Source organism: Canis aureus, chromosome 16, assembly GCF_053574225.1.
Source record: "Canis aureus isolate CA01 chromosome 16, VMU_Caureus_v.1.0, whole genome shotgun sequence".
NCBI classification, from domain to species: Eukaryota; Metazoa; Chordata; class Mammalia; order Carnivora; family Canidae; genus Canis; species Canis aureus.
The window spans coordinates 6,304,278-6,322,166 of NC_135626.1; the positions used below are offsets into that span (position 1 = coordinate 6,304,278).

The window sequence follows — 17,889 nt, forward strand, 5'->3', positions numbered from 1 at the left end:
TATGCATTTCAGTTTCTTCCATGATTTCTCATGGCTTAATAATTCTCATTTATTTCTATTGCTCAATTCCATTGCATGGATATGCCTGTTGTTTATCCAGTCACCTTCTGAAGGATATTTGATTGCTTCCAGTTATGTATGAATAAAGCTGCTATAAACATTCATATGCAGGTTTTTGCGTGGACAGGAGTTTTCAACGCACTTGGGTAAATACCTGGGAGCCAGATTGCTGGATAGGACAGTTAAGGCTATGTTTAGGTTTGTAAAAACTGCCAAGCTATCTTCTGATGTGACTAGACCATCTACACTCCTGCCAGCCATGAATGAGCTAAGCTTTTTTATGTAAATAATTTTATTTTATATTAATAATTTTGAGGGGCACCTGGGTGGCTCAGTGGGTTAAGCATTTTCCTTTGGCTCAGGTCATGATCTTGGGGTGCTGGAGGGGTCCATGTCTGGTTCCCTGCTCAGCCAGAAGTCTGCTTCTTCTTCTCCCTATGCCCCCCATATTGGTTCTTGCTCCCAAGTGGGAACTCTCTCAAATAAATAAAGGAAATCTTTAAAAAAATATTTAAATTTAGTCAGTATTCAATCAACAAATAGTTATTGAGCAGGGCCTATTTCGAGGCAGGAACAGGGACACAATGGTAAGTAAAGGCAGACATTGATTTGGAGCTTACAACTGAATAGAGGAGAGATTAATTTCTTTTTTTTTAACTTCTTCTTTTTTCTTTTTTTTTTTTTTTTTTTGCCATGAGAGACACAGAGAGAGAGGCAGAGACATAGGCAGAGGGAGAAACAGGCTCCTTCTGGGGAGCCTGATGCAGGACTCGATCGCAGGACCTTGGGATCACAATCTGAGCCAAAGGCAGACACTGAACCACTGAGCCACCAGGTGCCCCCTTTTTTAGACTTTTTAATTGAAAAAATTCTTTTTTTTCTTTTTTAAAAATATATTTTAAGTAACCTCTAGGCCCATTGTGGGGCTTGAACTCAACCCCAAGATCAAGAGCTACATGCTCTACCGACTAAGACAGCCAGGTACCTGGGGAGAGATTTCTAATTCAGTGTATGTGTTAACATTCCAAGGGGTGTGTTTATTTCCCCAGCCTCTCCCTCCCCTCTGAATGAGAAGTCAAATCATTTATACATCTCAGGCAGATCTGTCCTCTCAAGCTGGCTGAGGTTACTCAGTTGAAGATCTGGAACTTCTATTTGAGTTATTGGCAGATTTTAGATTGGTTCAGGAGACATGGAAACTTTGCGGGTGGGAGTGGGGATTGAATCCCATGAAACCTATGGGGTTATCCCACCAGGGACTTTCTTGCCATCAGGCTATGTGTCTCTTGGCCAAGGGACTCCAAAGCTGAGCCTCTGAGCTTGTATTTTGTTTTGTTTTTTTATTTTTTATTTTTATTTTTTTTTGTTTTTTTTTTGTTTTGTTTTTTTAATTTTTAAAATTTATTTATGATAGTCACAGAGAGAGAGAGAGAGAGGCAGAGACACAGGCAGAGGGAGAAGCAGGCTCCATGCACCGGGAGCCCGACGTGGGATTCGATCCCGGGTCTCCAGGATCGCGCCCTGGGCCAAAGGCAGGCGCTAAACCGCTGCGCCACCCAGGGATCCCCTGAGCTTGTATTTTATTTCTTGACTTTGGAACTGTGGGAATAAGTACCGAGTCATGGTTCGGACGGGGAAAGAGGGAAGTGTGCTAAGCCACAGCCCATAATGCGATCCAAAAGCAATTTTCCAGGGGATCCCTGGGTGGCGCAGCGGTTTAGCGCCTGCCTTCCGCCTAGGGTATGATTCTGGAGTCCCGGGATCAAGTCCCATGTCAGGCTCCCTGTGCGGAGCCTGCTTCTCCCTCTGCCTGTGTCTCTGCCTCTCTCTCTGTGTGTGTCTCTCATGAATGAAAAAATAAATAAAATCTTAAAAAAAAAATTAAGGGGATCCCTGGGTGGCTCAGTGGTTTAGCGCCTGCCTTCCGCCCAGGGCGTGATCCTGGAGACCCAGGATCGGGTCCTGCGTCCAGCTCCCTGCATGGAGCATGCTTCTCCCTCTGCCTGTGTTTCTGCCTCTCTCTCTCTCTCTCTCTCTCTCTCCCATGAATTAATAAATAAAATCTTTTAAGAAATTAAAAAACAAAGAAACAAAGCAAAAGCAATTCTCCGATACCAGATGGGTATCCCACACTTCAATTCTAACAAGAAGCACTCAGAGTTGGCACAGATCCCATAGGTTAAGGGCTCAGTTCCATAAGATCGCCCCCCATTTCAAATGCCACCAACAAGTGGGGTCTCTAGGCTACCCACAGTTCTGCCTGGGTGTCTACATATTGGGGCAATTCCAGCATTCCCCTGGAGTTCAATAATTCCATATAATGATTCACAGCACTCAGAAAGGTGTATTTACATTCCCATCATAAAAGATACAACGCAGAAACAGCCACATGGAAGAGGTTCACAAAATAAGGGTTTGGGAGAGGAAGGTGCCTTCTCCTGATGTACCACCCTCTCGGCATATGGATGTGCTCACCAACTTGGAAGCTCCTTGAGCCTCAGATTCAGGGTTTTTAGATGGGGTTTTATTCCCTACGCATGACTGATTAAATCATTGGCCAAATTAAGTAACTGAACTCAATGTTTGGTCTCTCTCCCCTCCATCAGGGCCTGGGGTTGGTACTGGAAGCTCTGACCCTCTAATGACATAGTCTAAGGGGCTTATTATGAATACAAAAGACAGTCCTAGCTCTCAGGGAATTTCAAGGGTTTTAGGAGCTCTGTGCCAAGAACCAGGAACAAACACTAAATACATTTGATTATATGTTCCCATCAGCTAATTATTATTATTATTAAATTATTTATTTATTTATTTGAGAGAGAGAGAATACACATGAGCAGTGATGAGGGGCAGAGGCAGGGGGAGAAGCAAACTCCCTGTTGAGCAGGGAGCCTGATGTCGGGGGCTCGAACCTAGGACCCTGAGGTCATGACCTGAGACAAAGGCAGATGCTTGACCGACTGAGCCACCTAGGCACCCCCGGCTCCCCCAATTAAATGTATCATATGAGCAAGCACATGGATCTGCAATGTAATCCAACTTCAAGTTCCCAGCATCATCTTCCAGATGAATTTAGGAGCTACATCTTTGCCTTCCAGTGAGATGCCCACCCCTGGGAACAAACCCATTTCTACCCTTGCCAGGTCACATCATCTCCAAAGTGGCTTCCTCACTGTTAAAACGCAGATAGTAACTCCCATCTCAGAGGGCTGTTCAACGAGATGGTGGGCATGTAGGCCTGTGGCACATGGGGGTGCACAATTCAACGAGCTACTTCCTTCCCCTTCTGTCTAAACTCCCTGGCCCTCCTGGCCTGCACTCTAACTCCTGTGGGATAGGCCTGTGTAGACACTCAGCTGAGGCCCCCCATCTCCTATACACATGTACACATGCTACAGAGACACCCCCTGACCCCCATCTGAGCCCTAAGTTCTAAGCCCGTTTTCCCACTAACTGTGACTTCGGACAAGTCCCCAGTCTCTGCCCTTTTCTAAGCCTCTGTTTGACTCCACAAAACACATCTGTACAAAAAGGGGCTGGAGTCTAAGCTCCACGGAGGTGCCTTCCACACCCACTCTGCCCAAGTCCCCATCAGTGATCAACACCACGGCGTGAAGAAGAGAGAAGGAGCAAATAAGAGCCGGAATAACTTAAAACTTTATTATGGGTGAAGAGTACTAGCTTGGAGGACTCAAGCCTAAAGACTACTACTTCCCAAGGTTATTGAACTAGATAAGAAAAGGGAGGGATGCTGGAGCCTTCGCTGGGGCCAGTGCAGGGCTGGGGCTCAAGACCAGTGCACTGATGGACTCTGTCCGTTGAGTCCCAGGCAAGTCTGGGGAGAATACGGAGGGGGCCCAAGACTATGACCCAATCTAGGGAGGAGCAGGGAGAGGCCCAGGTCAGGTCCACCTCACCACCATGACAGGAATATAGGCACTGTGGGAAGTGCTCGTGAATCCACCAGGACCAAGAAAGAGGGCTCTTCCTTTCTTCCATGAAAGGGGGCATCCCATGACACAGAGAAGGGGGCCCAGGCTCAATCTACACCCAACCTGGGAATGGCTGAAACCCAGATAAAGAGCAAGCAGGAACCAGGTGGGGCAGGGTGGAGCAGGCGACGTCAGGGCCTGAGCTCTTCCTTCCATTTTTGCAGCTTCTCATCCATGGCCTGCAGTGTGGACTCATCCTGTGCGGACACAGATGGGTCCTACCCCTCTCCCCACACCACCAACAGGCTGCAGGGGTCTGGAGGAGGCCCGCCCTCCCCTCGGACACCCCGTCCTTTACCTTCACAAAACAGAAGCGGATATAGTGGTCAAAGTGCTTCTGATGTGGCCTGCTGTAGAAGATGGAAGTTGGAATGGCCGCCAAGCCCTGGGGAGGAAGAAGTGCACGTCTCAACACAGCCCCACAGCATGGCAGACCTTGGCTGGTGGGGGGCAGACAGAGGGCTTCCCACGAGGGGCTGGGGGAGGGGAAGTTAGCTTCCATGCAGCACCTCCCAGGGCTGGGCCAAGTCAGGGGAAAAGAATGGCAGAGCTTGGTTCCCAGGCCCTCCCTGTGTACAGAGGGGAGGTGGAGGGACGCCTGGGTGGCTCAGTGGTTGAGCAGCTGCCTTTGGCTCAGATCATGCTCCTGGGGTCCTAGGATGGAGTCCTGCATCGGGTTCCCTGCAGGGAGCCTGCTTCTTCCTCTGCCTCTCTCATGAATAAATAAATAAAATCTTTAAAAAAAACAACAACAGAGGTGAGGTGGAGGCTGCGAGCAGGGAGTGCCACCTGGCAGGTCAGGGCACAGGCCAAGAAGAATAAGCCTTAAGGTCAGAGCTCAGAGCTGCACGAGCTCAGGCTGAATGCATCAACTCCGCACCCGAGAGCGCAGGGATTCCTACCAGCCTGCCCCAGCAGCTTTTGGCAAATTCCAGACAGACTCCCCATTCCTTGACAGAGATGCACCCCTGTTCCAGGGCTGATGGCAGACGCTGGGCTGCATTTGTGCCCAGCCTGTTAAAAAACACACAGGGGCCCCGGCAGAGCCTGGCCCACCTTGTTCTTGATCATCCACTTGACGAAGCGTCTGTCGTAAGGCTCATCCTTGTCACCAGGCAAGTCAGGCATCTTCTTCTCTGGGGACAGAAGCCACGCTGAGCCCTGGGTGGCCTCCAGCCCCCACCCCATCCCCGGCCCAGCCTGGTCAGTTCTGCTCACTGAAGTCTGAGATGTCTGCGATGAAGAAGTAGCTGCCCTGGGGGATCACAGGCTTCAGGCCTACAGACTGCAGGCTTCGTATCATGTGGTCCCGACAGCGCTGCATGGCTTGTGGGAACTGCACAAAGTAGCTGCTGGGTTGGCCAAAGTGCAGCTGCTCATGTTGGAAGCTCTGGGCTACTGCAGCCTGGGGGGGTTGGAGAGGGTGCACAAACAGGTTGGGGGGGATGATCTGACCCCGGGGCTCTGTTATTGCCTCTCCCCCCACAGTGGGGTCCCCTGCCTCTCCTCACCTGGCCCTGCGTGGGGCAGTGATAGATAGAGTTCTGGTGCACGGTGCGCAGGTGCTTCACGAGGCTATCTGGGCCCAGGACCCAGCCCACCTGGACCAGGAACACAGGGAGGGGGTGAGGCCCTTCAGGACCTGGCCATACTCCTTCTTAATTCTTGGCGCAGCCTTGCCTGCCCAGGATCGTGGGGGGAGGTGGTACCCCAACCCTCATCTACTCACCTTCCAGCCAGTGGCGCTAAAACTCTTCCCAGCGCTGCCAATGGTCAGGGTGCGTTCCCACATGCCAGGGAGGCTGGCTGCCCAAGGCCAAAGAGAGTAGTGACTGAGACGGAAGTGAGGAGCAGGGGAGGGGTAGTAGCTGGGCCCCGGTGGGCACTCGGGCTCTTAACCCTCTAGACCGGGCTCTGTGCTAAGCTATTTACAGGGCTTATTTTGGCTCATCATCATGAGAACCCTGGGAGCAGTGCCATTGTGTTCTCCGGCTCTCAGAGAGGTAAAGCCGCTGCCCCAGGTCACACGCATGACCTGTGTGGCTCTAGATCCAATCATGGGGCCTGCACTGACTCCCAGATTGGGCTCAAGGCCCCACTACAAATATCCAGGGGAATGGAGGCCCCCAGGCTGGCGTGGCTCACCAATGCTGGTGTGCTGGTAACCATCGTAGACCAGCCACTGGTAGACCTCATCGGTGATGCATATCACGTCGTGCTGCTGGCACAGGTTGGCCACCAGCTCCAACTCTGCCTTGGAGAACACCTGTGGGGCCCACCCCCAAACAGAGAGGCCTTCTCAGAGAGATGAACAGATATCATTCCTTGCAACACTGACCCTGGGAGGTCTGCTGCAAGATAATACGAAATATATATATTGGTCTCTGCACCCAGTTCCTGGCATAGAGCTCCTAAAACACTTGTGGTGACAAGGAGCAAGGAGCATCTCTTGTGCTAATATTTGGTCTTTGACCCTGACACAGGGCTCCTGAAACTCTCACTGAATTCCTAAGTGATAAGAGCACTAGAAATGTGTTTTGTTCTAATGAGATGACTCTGGGTAGACACCTGGGTGGCTCTAGGGTCAGGGCTGGTCACCAGAATGCCTAAGCCATGATCAGAAGCTTGGATTTTCATCCCCACCTTCATCCTAAAGAGAGCAGAAGGGCTGGAAATGGAGTTAATAATAATTGATCGTGGGGCACCTGGTGGCTCAGTTGGTTGAGCATCTGCCTTCAGCTCAGGCTGTGATCCCAGGGTCCTGGGACTGAGCCCTGCATCAGGCTCCCTGCTCACTGGGGAGGCTACTTCTCCCTTTGCCTCTTCTCCTCCCCCTGCTTGTGCGCTCTCTCTCTCTGTCAAATAAATAAATAAGATCTTTAAAAAATAATAATTGATCATGACTATGAGAGGAAGCCTTCATAAAATACCAATAGTACAGTGTTTGGGGTGCTTCCAGATTGGTGAACACATCCATATACTGGGAGGGTGATGCACCATAGCTCCTTGGGACCCTCTCAGACCTCACTCTGTGTGTATCTTCCTCTGACGTTGTGTCCTTTCTCATCTGTATAGTTTCTCATCTCCTTTAATAAACTGATAAACCTAAGTGAGTGTTTTCTGAGTTCTGTGAGCCATTATGGCCAAGCAACAGAACCCAAGGGGGTGATGGGAACCTCTAATTTATAGCCCATTGGTCAGAAGCGCAGGTGACAAGCTGAACTGGCATCTGAAGGGTGGGCAGCCTTGTGCAGCTGAGCCCTAACCTATGGGATCTGACATTACCCCAGCTGGTGTTGCAGAATTACTGGGTGTGGGACGTCCCACCACCAGGGTCAGAGTGTTGTAAGTGCAGTGGTCACGTGAGAGGAAAGACACTCAGTTGGATAACTGGAGTTTCTTCTGCATCACGTCTCTCACATTACCAATTTACATATGAGAAGGCAATCTGAGAGGTGAGGTTACCCCAGGGTCTTGGGGGAGCCAGGGAGGCACCCAGGCTGCTACACCACCAGCACTTATACCTTTCACACCCTCCCTGGGGATTCCTGCCCCTGTCCCCAGGACCTTGGGGAGCCTCGGTCCTCAGAGCTCATTACAAGTTGCCCTCCTATTTCACAGATGAAGAAACTGAGGCCCAACGCAGCATATCAGTAACACAGCAGGGACTTGAACCCAGTTCGGAGGGGTCCCTGGAAGGAGGTCTCTCAGGTACCTTTCCCACGGGGTTGTTGGGTGTGTTGAGGATTAGGGCTTTGGTACGAGAAGTAAACTTGCTGGCCAGCTCTGTGGGGTCCAGCTGCCAGTTGCTGGCGGAATCCAGTTCCCCATCCTGGGTGGGGCTCTGTAAGAGGAGGTGGGAGGGAATGGCAATTAATTACAGACCTGGCATTCAGCTCCAAGGATCTCGCCCTCCTTCATAGGTATCTGTCCCCAACCTCTCTCCTCTGGGAGTCTGGATATCCCTCCCCACCCTGGAGAAACTGGCCTCCTTTACCTCCTTACTTTTTTCCCACCTCCCAGGGGCCAACACAACACACTCCTTGGACCCCTCTGCCTACAAACATCCCGACCAGCATCCTTACCGGCTTCAGGGTCACAAACACAGGGTGACCCCCTGCCATCAACGTCATGGGTTCGTAACAGTCAAAAAATGGCTCTATGATGATGACCTAGCAGAAGGACCAGATTAGCTAGTATCAGCATTGCCCCTCGCCCCTCATCCCTACCCAGCCCAAGCCTTGCTCCCTCACCTCGTCTCCTTCATCCACCAGGGCCTGGAAGGCTGTGAACAGGGCCCCGTAGGCACCCACGGTCACCAACACGTTCTTGAGTGGGTCTATCTCCTGTCCCAGCAGCTTCCCAAAGAAACTTGCCAGGATTTTTGTCAGAGGTGGGTAACCCTGTCAGGACAGCAGCGGTCAGCTGGTCAGCCGCCTGCCTGGCTCAGTTTGCACCCACCCTTCCGCTCAGCCGCATCCAGGCAGTTCTAGCACTCTCTAGCAGCAGGGCTGAGGCAAAGTTCACTCCTACAGGGTGAGTTCTTTCATCTCCTCCACCAGCACTGGCCATCAGGCCTGTTCTGTGCAGGCCCAACATCCAGGGCTGGGATTCAGTGGAGAACTGGACAGAGTACATGCCTTGGTGGAGGCCTCCACTCCACTCCACAATTTAACCACCTCCCTCTTAGTTTAAGAAGCACATGTGTACCATCTGCTCATCCCAGCAGCCTTGCAGTACCTGTATTATTTGATCCCCACCATTTGGCAGGTAGAAAAACAGAGACCCAGAGACAAGAAGTGACTTGCTCAAGCTCATGCACAGTTAAGGTGCAGGAATAGGATTTTATTATGGAAGCACCCCATTGAGAGGAAGACTGGATTCATATGCCTGTTTGCAGAGGACATTTATAAAACACTCAGGTTGAACCAAATGACTGAAACCTCAAGGTCTAGAACTTCACTAAATAATTCACTCAACTGGACTTGACCATGTAAAAATTAAAAATTCCTGTACAGCAAAATATACTATGGGCAAAGTTAAAAGACAAAACTAAGAGAAAAAGGTATACAAAAACAAGAAGACAAAGATATAGACTTAACTAAAAAAAAGGAGCCAGTCCTGAAAGAAAAATTACCGATGCCCAATGCACATAGGAAAAGGATAATGATAGAAAAAAAGCAAATAAAAGTAACAATGAAATATTGCTATAAGAATATAATATCAATATGAAAGACTGATAATGCCACCCGTGGTTGGCAAGAGTATGAGACTAGTGTGTTGGTGGGGATGTGAGTAAACCTTTTTGGAAGGCAGTTTGACAACATCCATCACAGGTTTAAATTCTTACACCCTGGGCAGCCTGGGTGGCTCAGCGGTTTAGCGCCGCCTTTGGCTTAGGGTGTGATCCTGGAGACCCAGGATCGAGTCCCACATCGGGCTCCCTGCGTGGAGCCTGCTTCTCCCTCTGCCTGTGTCTCTGACTCTCTCTCTCTGTATGTGTGTCTCTCATGAATAAATAAATAAAATCTTAAAAAAATAAAAAAAATTAAATTCTTACACTCTCTGACTCTCTAGTTTTACTTCTAGGGATTTGTCTGAGAGAAACGCTTACATGTGTGTACAACGATATATACCCAGAAATATTCACTGTGCCATTGTTTCTAATAGGGAGATAGCCAAATCGGGCCATTAGGGCAGGGCTGGTTCAGGAAACAACGGCACAGCTATGCAATTGGAATACTAGGTGGCCCTTAAAAAGGACGAGGCTGTTCTGACATGGAAAGTTGTCCATGACATGCTGTTTAGTGAAATAATCAGGTTACAGAGCATTATTCATGAGTCCAATTGTGTTAAAAAACCCAAATCTCGTATGTTACATATATGCGAGTGTGTGTGTTCAAATAAGCACTTTAAAAAAAGTTAAAAGTTGGGAATCCCTGGGTGGCTCAGCGGTTTAGTGCCTGCCTTTGGCCCAGGGTGTGATCCTGGAGTCCTAGGATCAAGTCCCACATCGGGCTCCCTGCATGGAGCCTGCTTCTCCCTCTGCCTGTGTCTCTGCCTCTCTCTCTCTCTCTCTCTCTGTGTCTCTGTCTCTCATGAATAAATAAAAATAAAATCTTTAAAACAAAATAAAAAGTTAAAAGTTTAAAAGTCTAAGAGCTCAGTCAAATAGCAAACTCTTGGCCATAATTATCTCTGGATGGTGGAACTGGAGGGAATTTCCCCCCAGGTAATTCTGAGGCATACCAAAGTTTAAGAACCATTTGCTGCTTTACTAAACCAAGGACTGGCAAATATTTACCCTGTGACCTTTATAGAAAGAGTTTGGATTAGAGTCAGATCAGTCAGCAGCTTGTCTTTCAGGACTCAGCTTAGGTGTCACCTGCTCCAGGAAGCCTTCTCTGTTCTCCCCAGATTTCATTCCCTTCTTCCTGCTTCCACAGCATTCCATCCTCCCCTATTACAGCATATCAACTGCCTTGTTTTTTTTTTTTTTTTTTTTGCCTTCTTTTCCTCCTAGGCCCTGAGCTCCCAGCTCATAGTTTTTTGTCTATCTTTCCCCAGACCATGAGTTGTCCCAGAGCCTGAAACAGAGAAGACACTCAGTGAATACTGAACTATAGCCACACTAAATTCTCAGGACTTTGCCCCAGAACCCTGACACCCACGTAGGCATGATGCTCAGAACGGCTTGACCCTTCCTCCCCCGGGGCCTCCTTGAGGCCTGTGTCCCAGGGCCCAGGTGAGGCTGGGAAACTCACAAACGCCTTGGTGTACTGGTTGAGCATGAAGTCACTGCTGAGAGCCAGCTGAAAGGCTTGAAGTGCGAAGTCTGGGGGTGGGAAGTCGGGGAAGCCTTGGCCCAAGTTTACGGCATCATACTCGCTGGCCATTTTGGTGCACTCCACCCTGAGCAACAAATAGAGAATTGATACCAGCCCACCCTGACCTGGACTTACACCTGTTTCCAGGGCAGGATGAACAGTGCACCAGGCTCATTCCAGAAAAACTAGACAGTTGGCATCTGTCCCAGCCTGAGATCTGCTTGAGGGCCAAAACTGGTCCCTGCTTTGGGATTCCCTGGGCCAAGCACTGTGCCAATCCCGTGTCTCAGCCCAGGGGTTTTCAAACTTCCCAACCATGATCCACAATAGGAAATCATCTTCACATCACAAACCTCATAGAGCACAAACACGGAATCAATGTTATCCTTCTGGCATGATCTATGACAGAATTTCCTATCCTATCCTATTCTTTTTTTAAGATTAAAAAAAATTTATTGGGATGCCTGGGTGGCTCAGCGGTTGAGCGTCTGCCTTTGGCTCAGGGCATGATCCAGGGGTCCGGGATCGAGTCCCACATCAGGGTCCCTGCGAGGAACCTGCTTCTCCCTCAGCCTATGTCTCTGCCTCTCTCTGTGTGTCTCCCATGAATAAATAAACAAAATCTTAAAAAAAATAAAAATAAATTATTTGTGGGGGACAGAGGGGCGAGGAAGAGGGAGGGAGGGAGGGAGGGAGAAAGAAAGAGACAGCATGAGCAGTGGGGAGGAGCAGAGGGAGAGGGAGAAGCAGACTCTTCACAGAGCAGGGAGCCCAATGGGGTGCTCGATCCCAGGACCTTAAGATCATGACCTGAACCAAAGGCAGACGTCTAATTGACTGAGCCACTCAGGTGCCCCCCACCCTCTTTTAAAGTTTTACTTATTTAAGTAATCTCTATACCCGGTGTGGGGCTCAAACTCATGACCCCAAGATCCAGAGTCCCATGCTCTTCAGACTGAGCCAACCAGATGCCCCTACCCTACTCTATTTTTTTTTTTTTTAACGATTCCAAAACACTGTTTTATTATTGGCCTAGAAAACTAGATAACCCACGGGCCCTGAAAGGGATGGAAGGGTGGGTTTAGTCCTCCTCTTCGTCATCACCGGCTCCATTTTTTTTTTTTTTTTAAGTAGGCTCCATGCCCCACATGGAGCCCAATGTGGGATTTGAACTCACACCCTGAGATCAAGACCTGAGGTGGGATCGGGAGCCAGATGCTCCACCAACTGAGCTCCCCAGGTGCCCCTATCCTGCTCCATTCTTTAAAAATATTTGTTGAGACTTCCTAAGTGGATATTTCACTGACCAGAGTTTGAAATGTGTGCTCAATAAACTTCCAATACATACGAGGCATGTCCTATTTCTGAGTCACAATGGGGTTGGAGAAGCTGAGGTTGGCAATGATCTACCCAAGGACTCCCAGTCAGTGCACTGCCCAGTCAGCCTTTGATTCTAGACCATTAGCCTGGACAGACTGGGGCCCCCACCAGCCCTCCCATTTGCCATTTCTGGCCCCCCAACAACCTTTCTTCTGGCCCCGGCTGGTGACTACCTCTTCAGGGAAACAGAGAGGCCTGAGAGGATAGATGTCCTATACATTCTCCCCAGGCCTGTTTCTGCTCTGCCCTGCATTTGCAGGAGACTTGGCCTCTTCTGGTCTCAATCTTCCCTTCTGTAAAATGGGGTGGTGGGCTCAAGAGTCTTGCTGCCTCTCCCAGCCTGCCTTCTTGTCATTTCCTCCCTCTGAGTTGGACTCTACCTTATCTGCCATAGCCTACGATGCTGCCCAGCCCCTCTCACACATAGGACAGAAGGTGGTACAAGCAAGAAGGCGGTCAGACACTATAGGGGTTTGGGGACTGGCTCCTCTGTCCCAAACACCATGGAGCACCAGGTGGAAGATCTTTGCAAAACACAATGTGTTTTGTACATGAGAGGAGTTTGAAAGAAAAAAAAATGGGGGGTGGAGGGAGAAGCCTGGGTGGCTCAGTCTGTTGAGCATTCAACTCTTGGTTTCAGCTCAGGACCTAGTCTCAGGATTGTGAAATTGAGCCTTGCACTGTGCTGGGTGCTGAGCATGGAGCCTGTTTAAGATTTTTTTTTTTTAAGATTTTATTTATTTATTCATGAGAGACACACACACACACAGAGAGAGAGAGAGAGAGGGGCAGAGACACAGGCAGAGGGAGAAGCAGGCTCCATCCATGCAAGGAGCCCAACGTGGGACTCGATCCCAGGTCTCCAGGATCCCGCCCTGGGCTGAAGGCAGCGCTAAACCGCTCAGCCACCCGGGCTGCCCCTGTTTAAGATTCTTTCTCTCTCTTCTCACTGCCCATCTTTCCCCCATTTCCCACCCCTCCCTCACAAGCACACCTGCTCTGTCTTAAAAAAAAAAAAAAAAAAAAAAGTAAAAGAAACAACAGAAAAACAGCTCCATGTTTTGTAAAAACAAGAGCTAGCAACTTTTTTTTGAAAGTACAGGGTGGTGGGGGGTGACTGGATAGCTGGGTGGGTGGAGCAAGCAGCTCTTGGTCTCTTGTTGATCTCCTGGTCATAAGTCTGAGCCTCTATGCTGGTGGCCAAAGGTTGTGGGGAGGGATTAGGAAAAATCTACACATTTTTCTTACACACCTTCCCACTGCATCCATTGTATTAGTAGTAACAATGGACACACACTTCTTTCATATTTAGAACAAGAAACAAAGAAAAGAAATTAACCTCAGCAAAAGTCCAGTGCCGAGCTGCCTGTATTTTACCTTATATTACTCTGTACTAAGTGTGAAATAAAATAGTCCCTGGAAAGCCCAAAGCCTGGGGCCTAGGTAATGGCCACTGCTTTCATACAGCCTTTCGCCCTATCCTCCCAAGGCCCTTCAAAGCAGATGTAAGTATCTTCATTTTGCAGCTGTGGCCGAGGCTCAGAGCCGGTGCGACACTGGCCCCCCCGCGCCTCGGCCAAGCGGGGTGACGCTGAGATTCCAGCCCAGGCCCGCTGCTTCTGCTCCCACCTCTCTGAGGCTGTGGCTGCAAACCTCGCAGTCCGGGGCACGGTGGCAGCCCCGGGAGTCGCCGGGCGACAGCAAACCCAGGCACCTCCAGCCCGTCCCGCCCGCACGCGACCCGGCCCCGCGGAGCTCACCAGGGGTTGTGGTCAATCCCGTCCAGCCTGCGAGCCTGCAGCCGCGTGGCCATGGTGAGCTGGAGAAAGAGCAAGCAGCAGGTCAGAGCGGGGGAGACGCCACTCCTGAGACCACAGCCCCTGAGCGACAGACGCCGGCCTGCACTGGAGCGCGGGAGGGGCTTCAGCCCGCCTCGCCGCCCGGCCGCGCCCCTCCCTGCGCTGCACCTGCTCGGCCCGCCAGCCCCGGCTCCGCGAGCCCTGAGGCTCAGACCAGGTTGGGCCGGGCTGGGGAGGCAGAGAGCCGCGGCACCGTGGAGAACGTGGTGGCAGCACACTGCCCTCAGGCGCTCTTGCTAAACTCAGAACAATATTTTTTTTAATTTTATTTATTTATTCATGAGAGACAAAAAGAGAGAGAGAGAGAGGGCAGAGACACAGGCAGAGGGAGAAGCAGGCTCCACGCAGGGAGCCCGATGTGGGACTCGATCCCGGGTCTCCAGGATCCCGCTCTGGGCCAAAGGCAGGCGCTAAACCGCTGAGCCAAGTAGGAATCTCTCTAAACTCGGAACAATCTGGCTGGGCCCATTTTGTAGAGGAGAGAAATCCCTCCCCCCCCTTTTAAAAAATAGCTTTTTTAAAGTAAATTTTACACCCCACATGGACCCTGAGACCAAGAGTCTCATGGTCTACTGACTGAACCAGCCAAAATCACCTGTTAGAAGAGTTTTTATCATTGTGATATGCCGACATCAATAAAACGGGCTACAAAGTAGTATGTACAGTATAATTAGGTTTTGTAAAAAAATGCACCCGAACATATACTTGTGTATACATTGTACATTTTTCTATGACTATACGTGAGCAGACAAAAAAAGTTTGGAAGGGAAATCTAGCAAAATATTTTTTTTAATTTTTTTTTTAAATTTTTATTTATTTATGATAGTCACACAGAGAGAGAGAGAGAGAGGCAGAGACACAGGCAGAGGGAGAAGCAGGCTCCATGCACCGGGAGCCCGATGTGGGATTCGATCCCGGTCTCCAGGATCGCGCCCTGGGCCAAAGGCAGGCGCCAAACCGCTGCGCCACCCAGGGATCCCAAATCTAGCAAAATATTAACAAAGGTTCTCTCTGCTTGAGATCATGATGGAAAATTTTATTTGAAAATGAGAGATGGATTTTGGTAATACGTTTTCTATTGTGGAATTATAGGTGATTTAATTTAATGTGTGTGCCTTTTCCTTTTTTAAGTCTATGTATTTAAATGATGTCTACACCCAACGTGGAGCTCGAACTCATAACCCTGAGATCAAAAGTTGTATGCTCTTCCAACTGAGCATACAACCAGGTGCCCCATGTGTGTGCTATTCCATGCTTCCAAATTTTTTGTATGGAGATCACACCATATTTGACTGATTCTGACAGGTGCATTTTTTTTTGCCTTGCACATTCTCCGAATTCAGATGTGTCTCAGAATCTATAGCAGGAGGTTAATTGACATTCCCCCCGCCCCTTACTAGTTCATATAGTAACAATGCATCTTACATTGATGGCATCATGGTTTCAATGCTATAGGAATTACTTTTGAATTGGGGATGCATCATATTTTTAAAAAATAGAGGCGTGCTTGGCTGGCGCAATCGGTAGAGCATGTGACATTTGATCTTGGGGTTGTGAGTTTGAGTCCCGCATCGGGTGCAGAGATTACTTAAAAATAAACTCTTGAAAAATGTACAGTGCAATGAGTTGGGGGGGAAGGTAGGAGACACAAATTGGAGTGAGGGAAGTTTGAGAAGGTTGGGATGCAGTAAGGAGTAGGGGATACAAAAAAAAGGAGTAGGGGGTACAGAGGCATATAGAAAGAGACAACAAGGGATCCCTGGGTGGCGCAGCGGTTTGGCGCCTGCCTTTGGCCCAGGGCATGATCCTGGAGACCCGGGATCGAATCCCATGTCGGGCTCCCGGTGCATGTAGCCTGCTTCTCCCTCTGCCTATGTCTCTGCCTCTCTCTCTCTCTCTCTCTCTGTGTGACTATCATAAATAAATAAAAAATTAAAAAAAAAAGAGACAACAAAAGAGATGAATGGAGGTGAATGAGTATAGGAGGGAGGTAAAAATAATGGGGGAGCCACAAAATTTGGGGAACTCAAACGAGTGACCTTTAAGTATGTCACACAGTAATTGCATAAATGAAGAAACAGTGCCTGTTCTTGGACTTGTGTATAATGTATTCCTCAGACAACATCTATTGAGCACCTACTGTGTATCAAACACTGGGGTAGGCTTACAGGATGATGGGGAGGCAGTAGCGCTCTGCAGACCATTCAAATGCAGAGCTACAAGTTCTACATTAGAGGCAAGCTCAAGGAAGGGTTCTCATCTAGGCTACAGTCAGGGAAGGCTTCCTGAAAGAGGAGGCTCATGCACAGTTTTGAAGCCAGGACCATGCCAGATCACAGAGACCCTGTGTTTAGGCAGCAAAGCACATGGGGCTAGAGCACTTACAGTCTGGTGCAAGCACCGAGTGAGAGAAGTTCCAGCCTTCTTTCTCTGGAGGGGCCCAATCAGGTGCAAAGAGATGGCTGCCACATTCCTGAACATGCCTCCCAGAGCCTTGGGACACCGGCGGCTTCTCCTCCAGGGGCTGAGGAGAATGTGGAGATCACTCTGGCCAAAAAATGACTTCTGGGTCCCCACAAACAGCTCTAACAACAACAACAACAACAACAACAACAACAACAACAGCAGCAGCTAATATTTATTGAGTGGTCACTGTGTGCCAGGCATGGCGACAAGTGCTTTATTGCATGATTATCTTTCATACCTACAACCTCCTAACCCCCAGCAACCAGAGTGACCCTTTCAATATGTAAATTACTTCTAATGAAAAAAAAAAAAAGATTCAGGTGAAGATCATGGATGGCCCCTAACATCACAGGGAGAGTCAACTCTACAGTATGTTCTGACTCTGGAAACACACACTAACACACACACATACACACATACCTCTTGCAAATTTTTTTTTTTTTTTTATTTATGATAGTCACACAGAGAGAGAGAGAGAGAGGCGGAGACACAGGCAGAGGGAGAAGCAGGCTCCATGCACCAGGAGCCCGATGTGGGATTCGATCCCGGGTCTCCAGGATCGCGCCCTGGGCCAAAGGCAGGCGCCAAACCGCTGCGCCACCCAGGGATCCCACCTCTTGCAAATTATTCCTGTGCTAAAATTAAATCTAAATCAGATCATGCCACTGGATTACTAAAACACAAGGGACCAAAGAACATGTTAAATGACACCATGAAGAGGTGGTGTACAAATGACGGTTTCTTCGATAAATAAAGCACATGGGGATAAAGGTCCAGGGCATAATAAATTAAAAGAAACTTAAAAGACACACTTAAAAAGTGAATGCTTTGAAAAGAAACAAAAACATTGGAGGATGTACTGAAAAAATTTCAAAGGTTACTGAAAAGCAATAGGAACCAAGGAAAGGGGATCCCTGGGTGGCTCAGGAGTTTAGTGCCTGCCTTCAGCTCAGGGCATGATCCTGGAGTCCCAGGATCGAATCCTGCATCGGGGTCCCTGAATGGTCCCTCTGCTTATGTCTCTGCCTCTCTCTCTCTCTTTCTGTCTCTCATGAATAAATAAATAAAATCTTAAAAAAAAAAAAAGATATCCACAGGCAGAAGAATGATTTTGGACCCCTACCTTATACCATATACAAAACTCACTCAAAGTGGATCATGGACCTAAATACAAGAGCTAAAACTATAAAACTCCCAGAAGAAAACAAGAGTATATCTTTGTGATCTTGCATTAGAAGACAATTTCTTAGATACAACACCAAAGGCATAAGCAACAAAAGGAAAAAGCAGATACAGCAGACTTCA

General features: G+C 49.0%; 1 protein-coding gene across 10 annotated transcripts in view; it reads right to left on the minus strand.

Moving 5' to 3' along the window:
• Positions 1-3,699: 3,699 nt before the first annotated feature.
• The window catches only part of KYAT1 (kynurenine aminotransferase 1), a 36,626-nt gene continuing 22,436 nt past the window's right edge, over positions 3,700-17,889 (minus strand). For 2 of the 10 annotated variants that reach the window (XM_077850950.1, XM_077850948.1), the window contains 13 exons: positions 16,504-16,703; positions 14,020-14,078; positions 10,817-10,964; positions 8,306-8,455; positions 8,138-8,224; positions 7,768-7,896; positions 6,198-6,318; positions 5,782-5,858; positions 5,564-5,653; positions 5,271-5,457; positions 5,109-5,188; positions 4,351-4,437; positions 3,700-4,249 (listed from right to left, as the gene is read on the minus strand). In XM_077850950.1, coding sequence (XP_077707076.1) covers positions 4,184-4,249; positions 4,351-4,437; positions 5,109-5,188; positions 5,271-5,457; positions 5,564-5,653; positions 5,782-5,858; positions 6,198-6,318; positions 7,768-7,896; positions 8,138-8,224; positions 8,306-8,455; positions 10,817-10,964; positions 14,020-14,078; positions 16,504-16,599 — 1,377 coding nt within the window. In that variant the 5' untranslated portion in view covers positions 16,600-16,703 and the 3' untranslated portion in view covers positions 3,700-4,183. Of the gene's footprint in view, positions 4,250-4,350; positions 4,438-5,108; positions 5,189-5,270; positions 5,458-5,563; positions 5,654-5,781; positions 5,859-6,197; positions 6,319-7,767; positions 7,897-8,137; positions 8,225-8,305; positions 8,456-10,816; positions 10,965-14,019; positions 14,079-14,226; positions 14,252-16,503; positions 16,704-17,889 lie in introns of those variants that run through there. The other 8 variants (XM_077850951.1, XM_077850952.1, XM_077850953.1 and 5 more) reach the window with 5 other exon arrangements.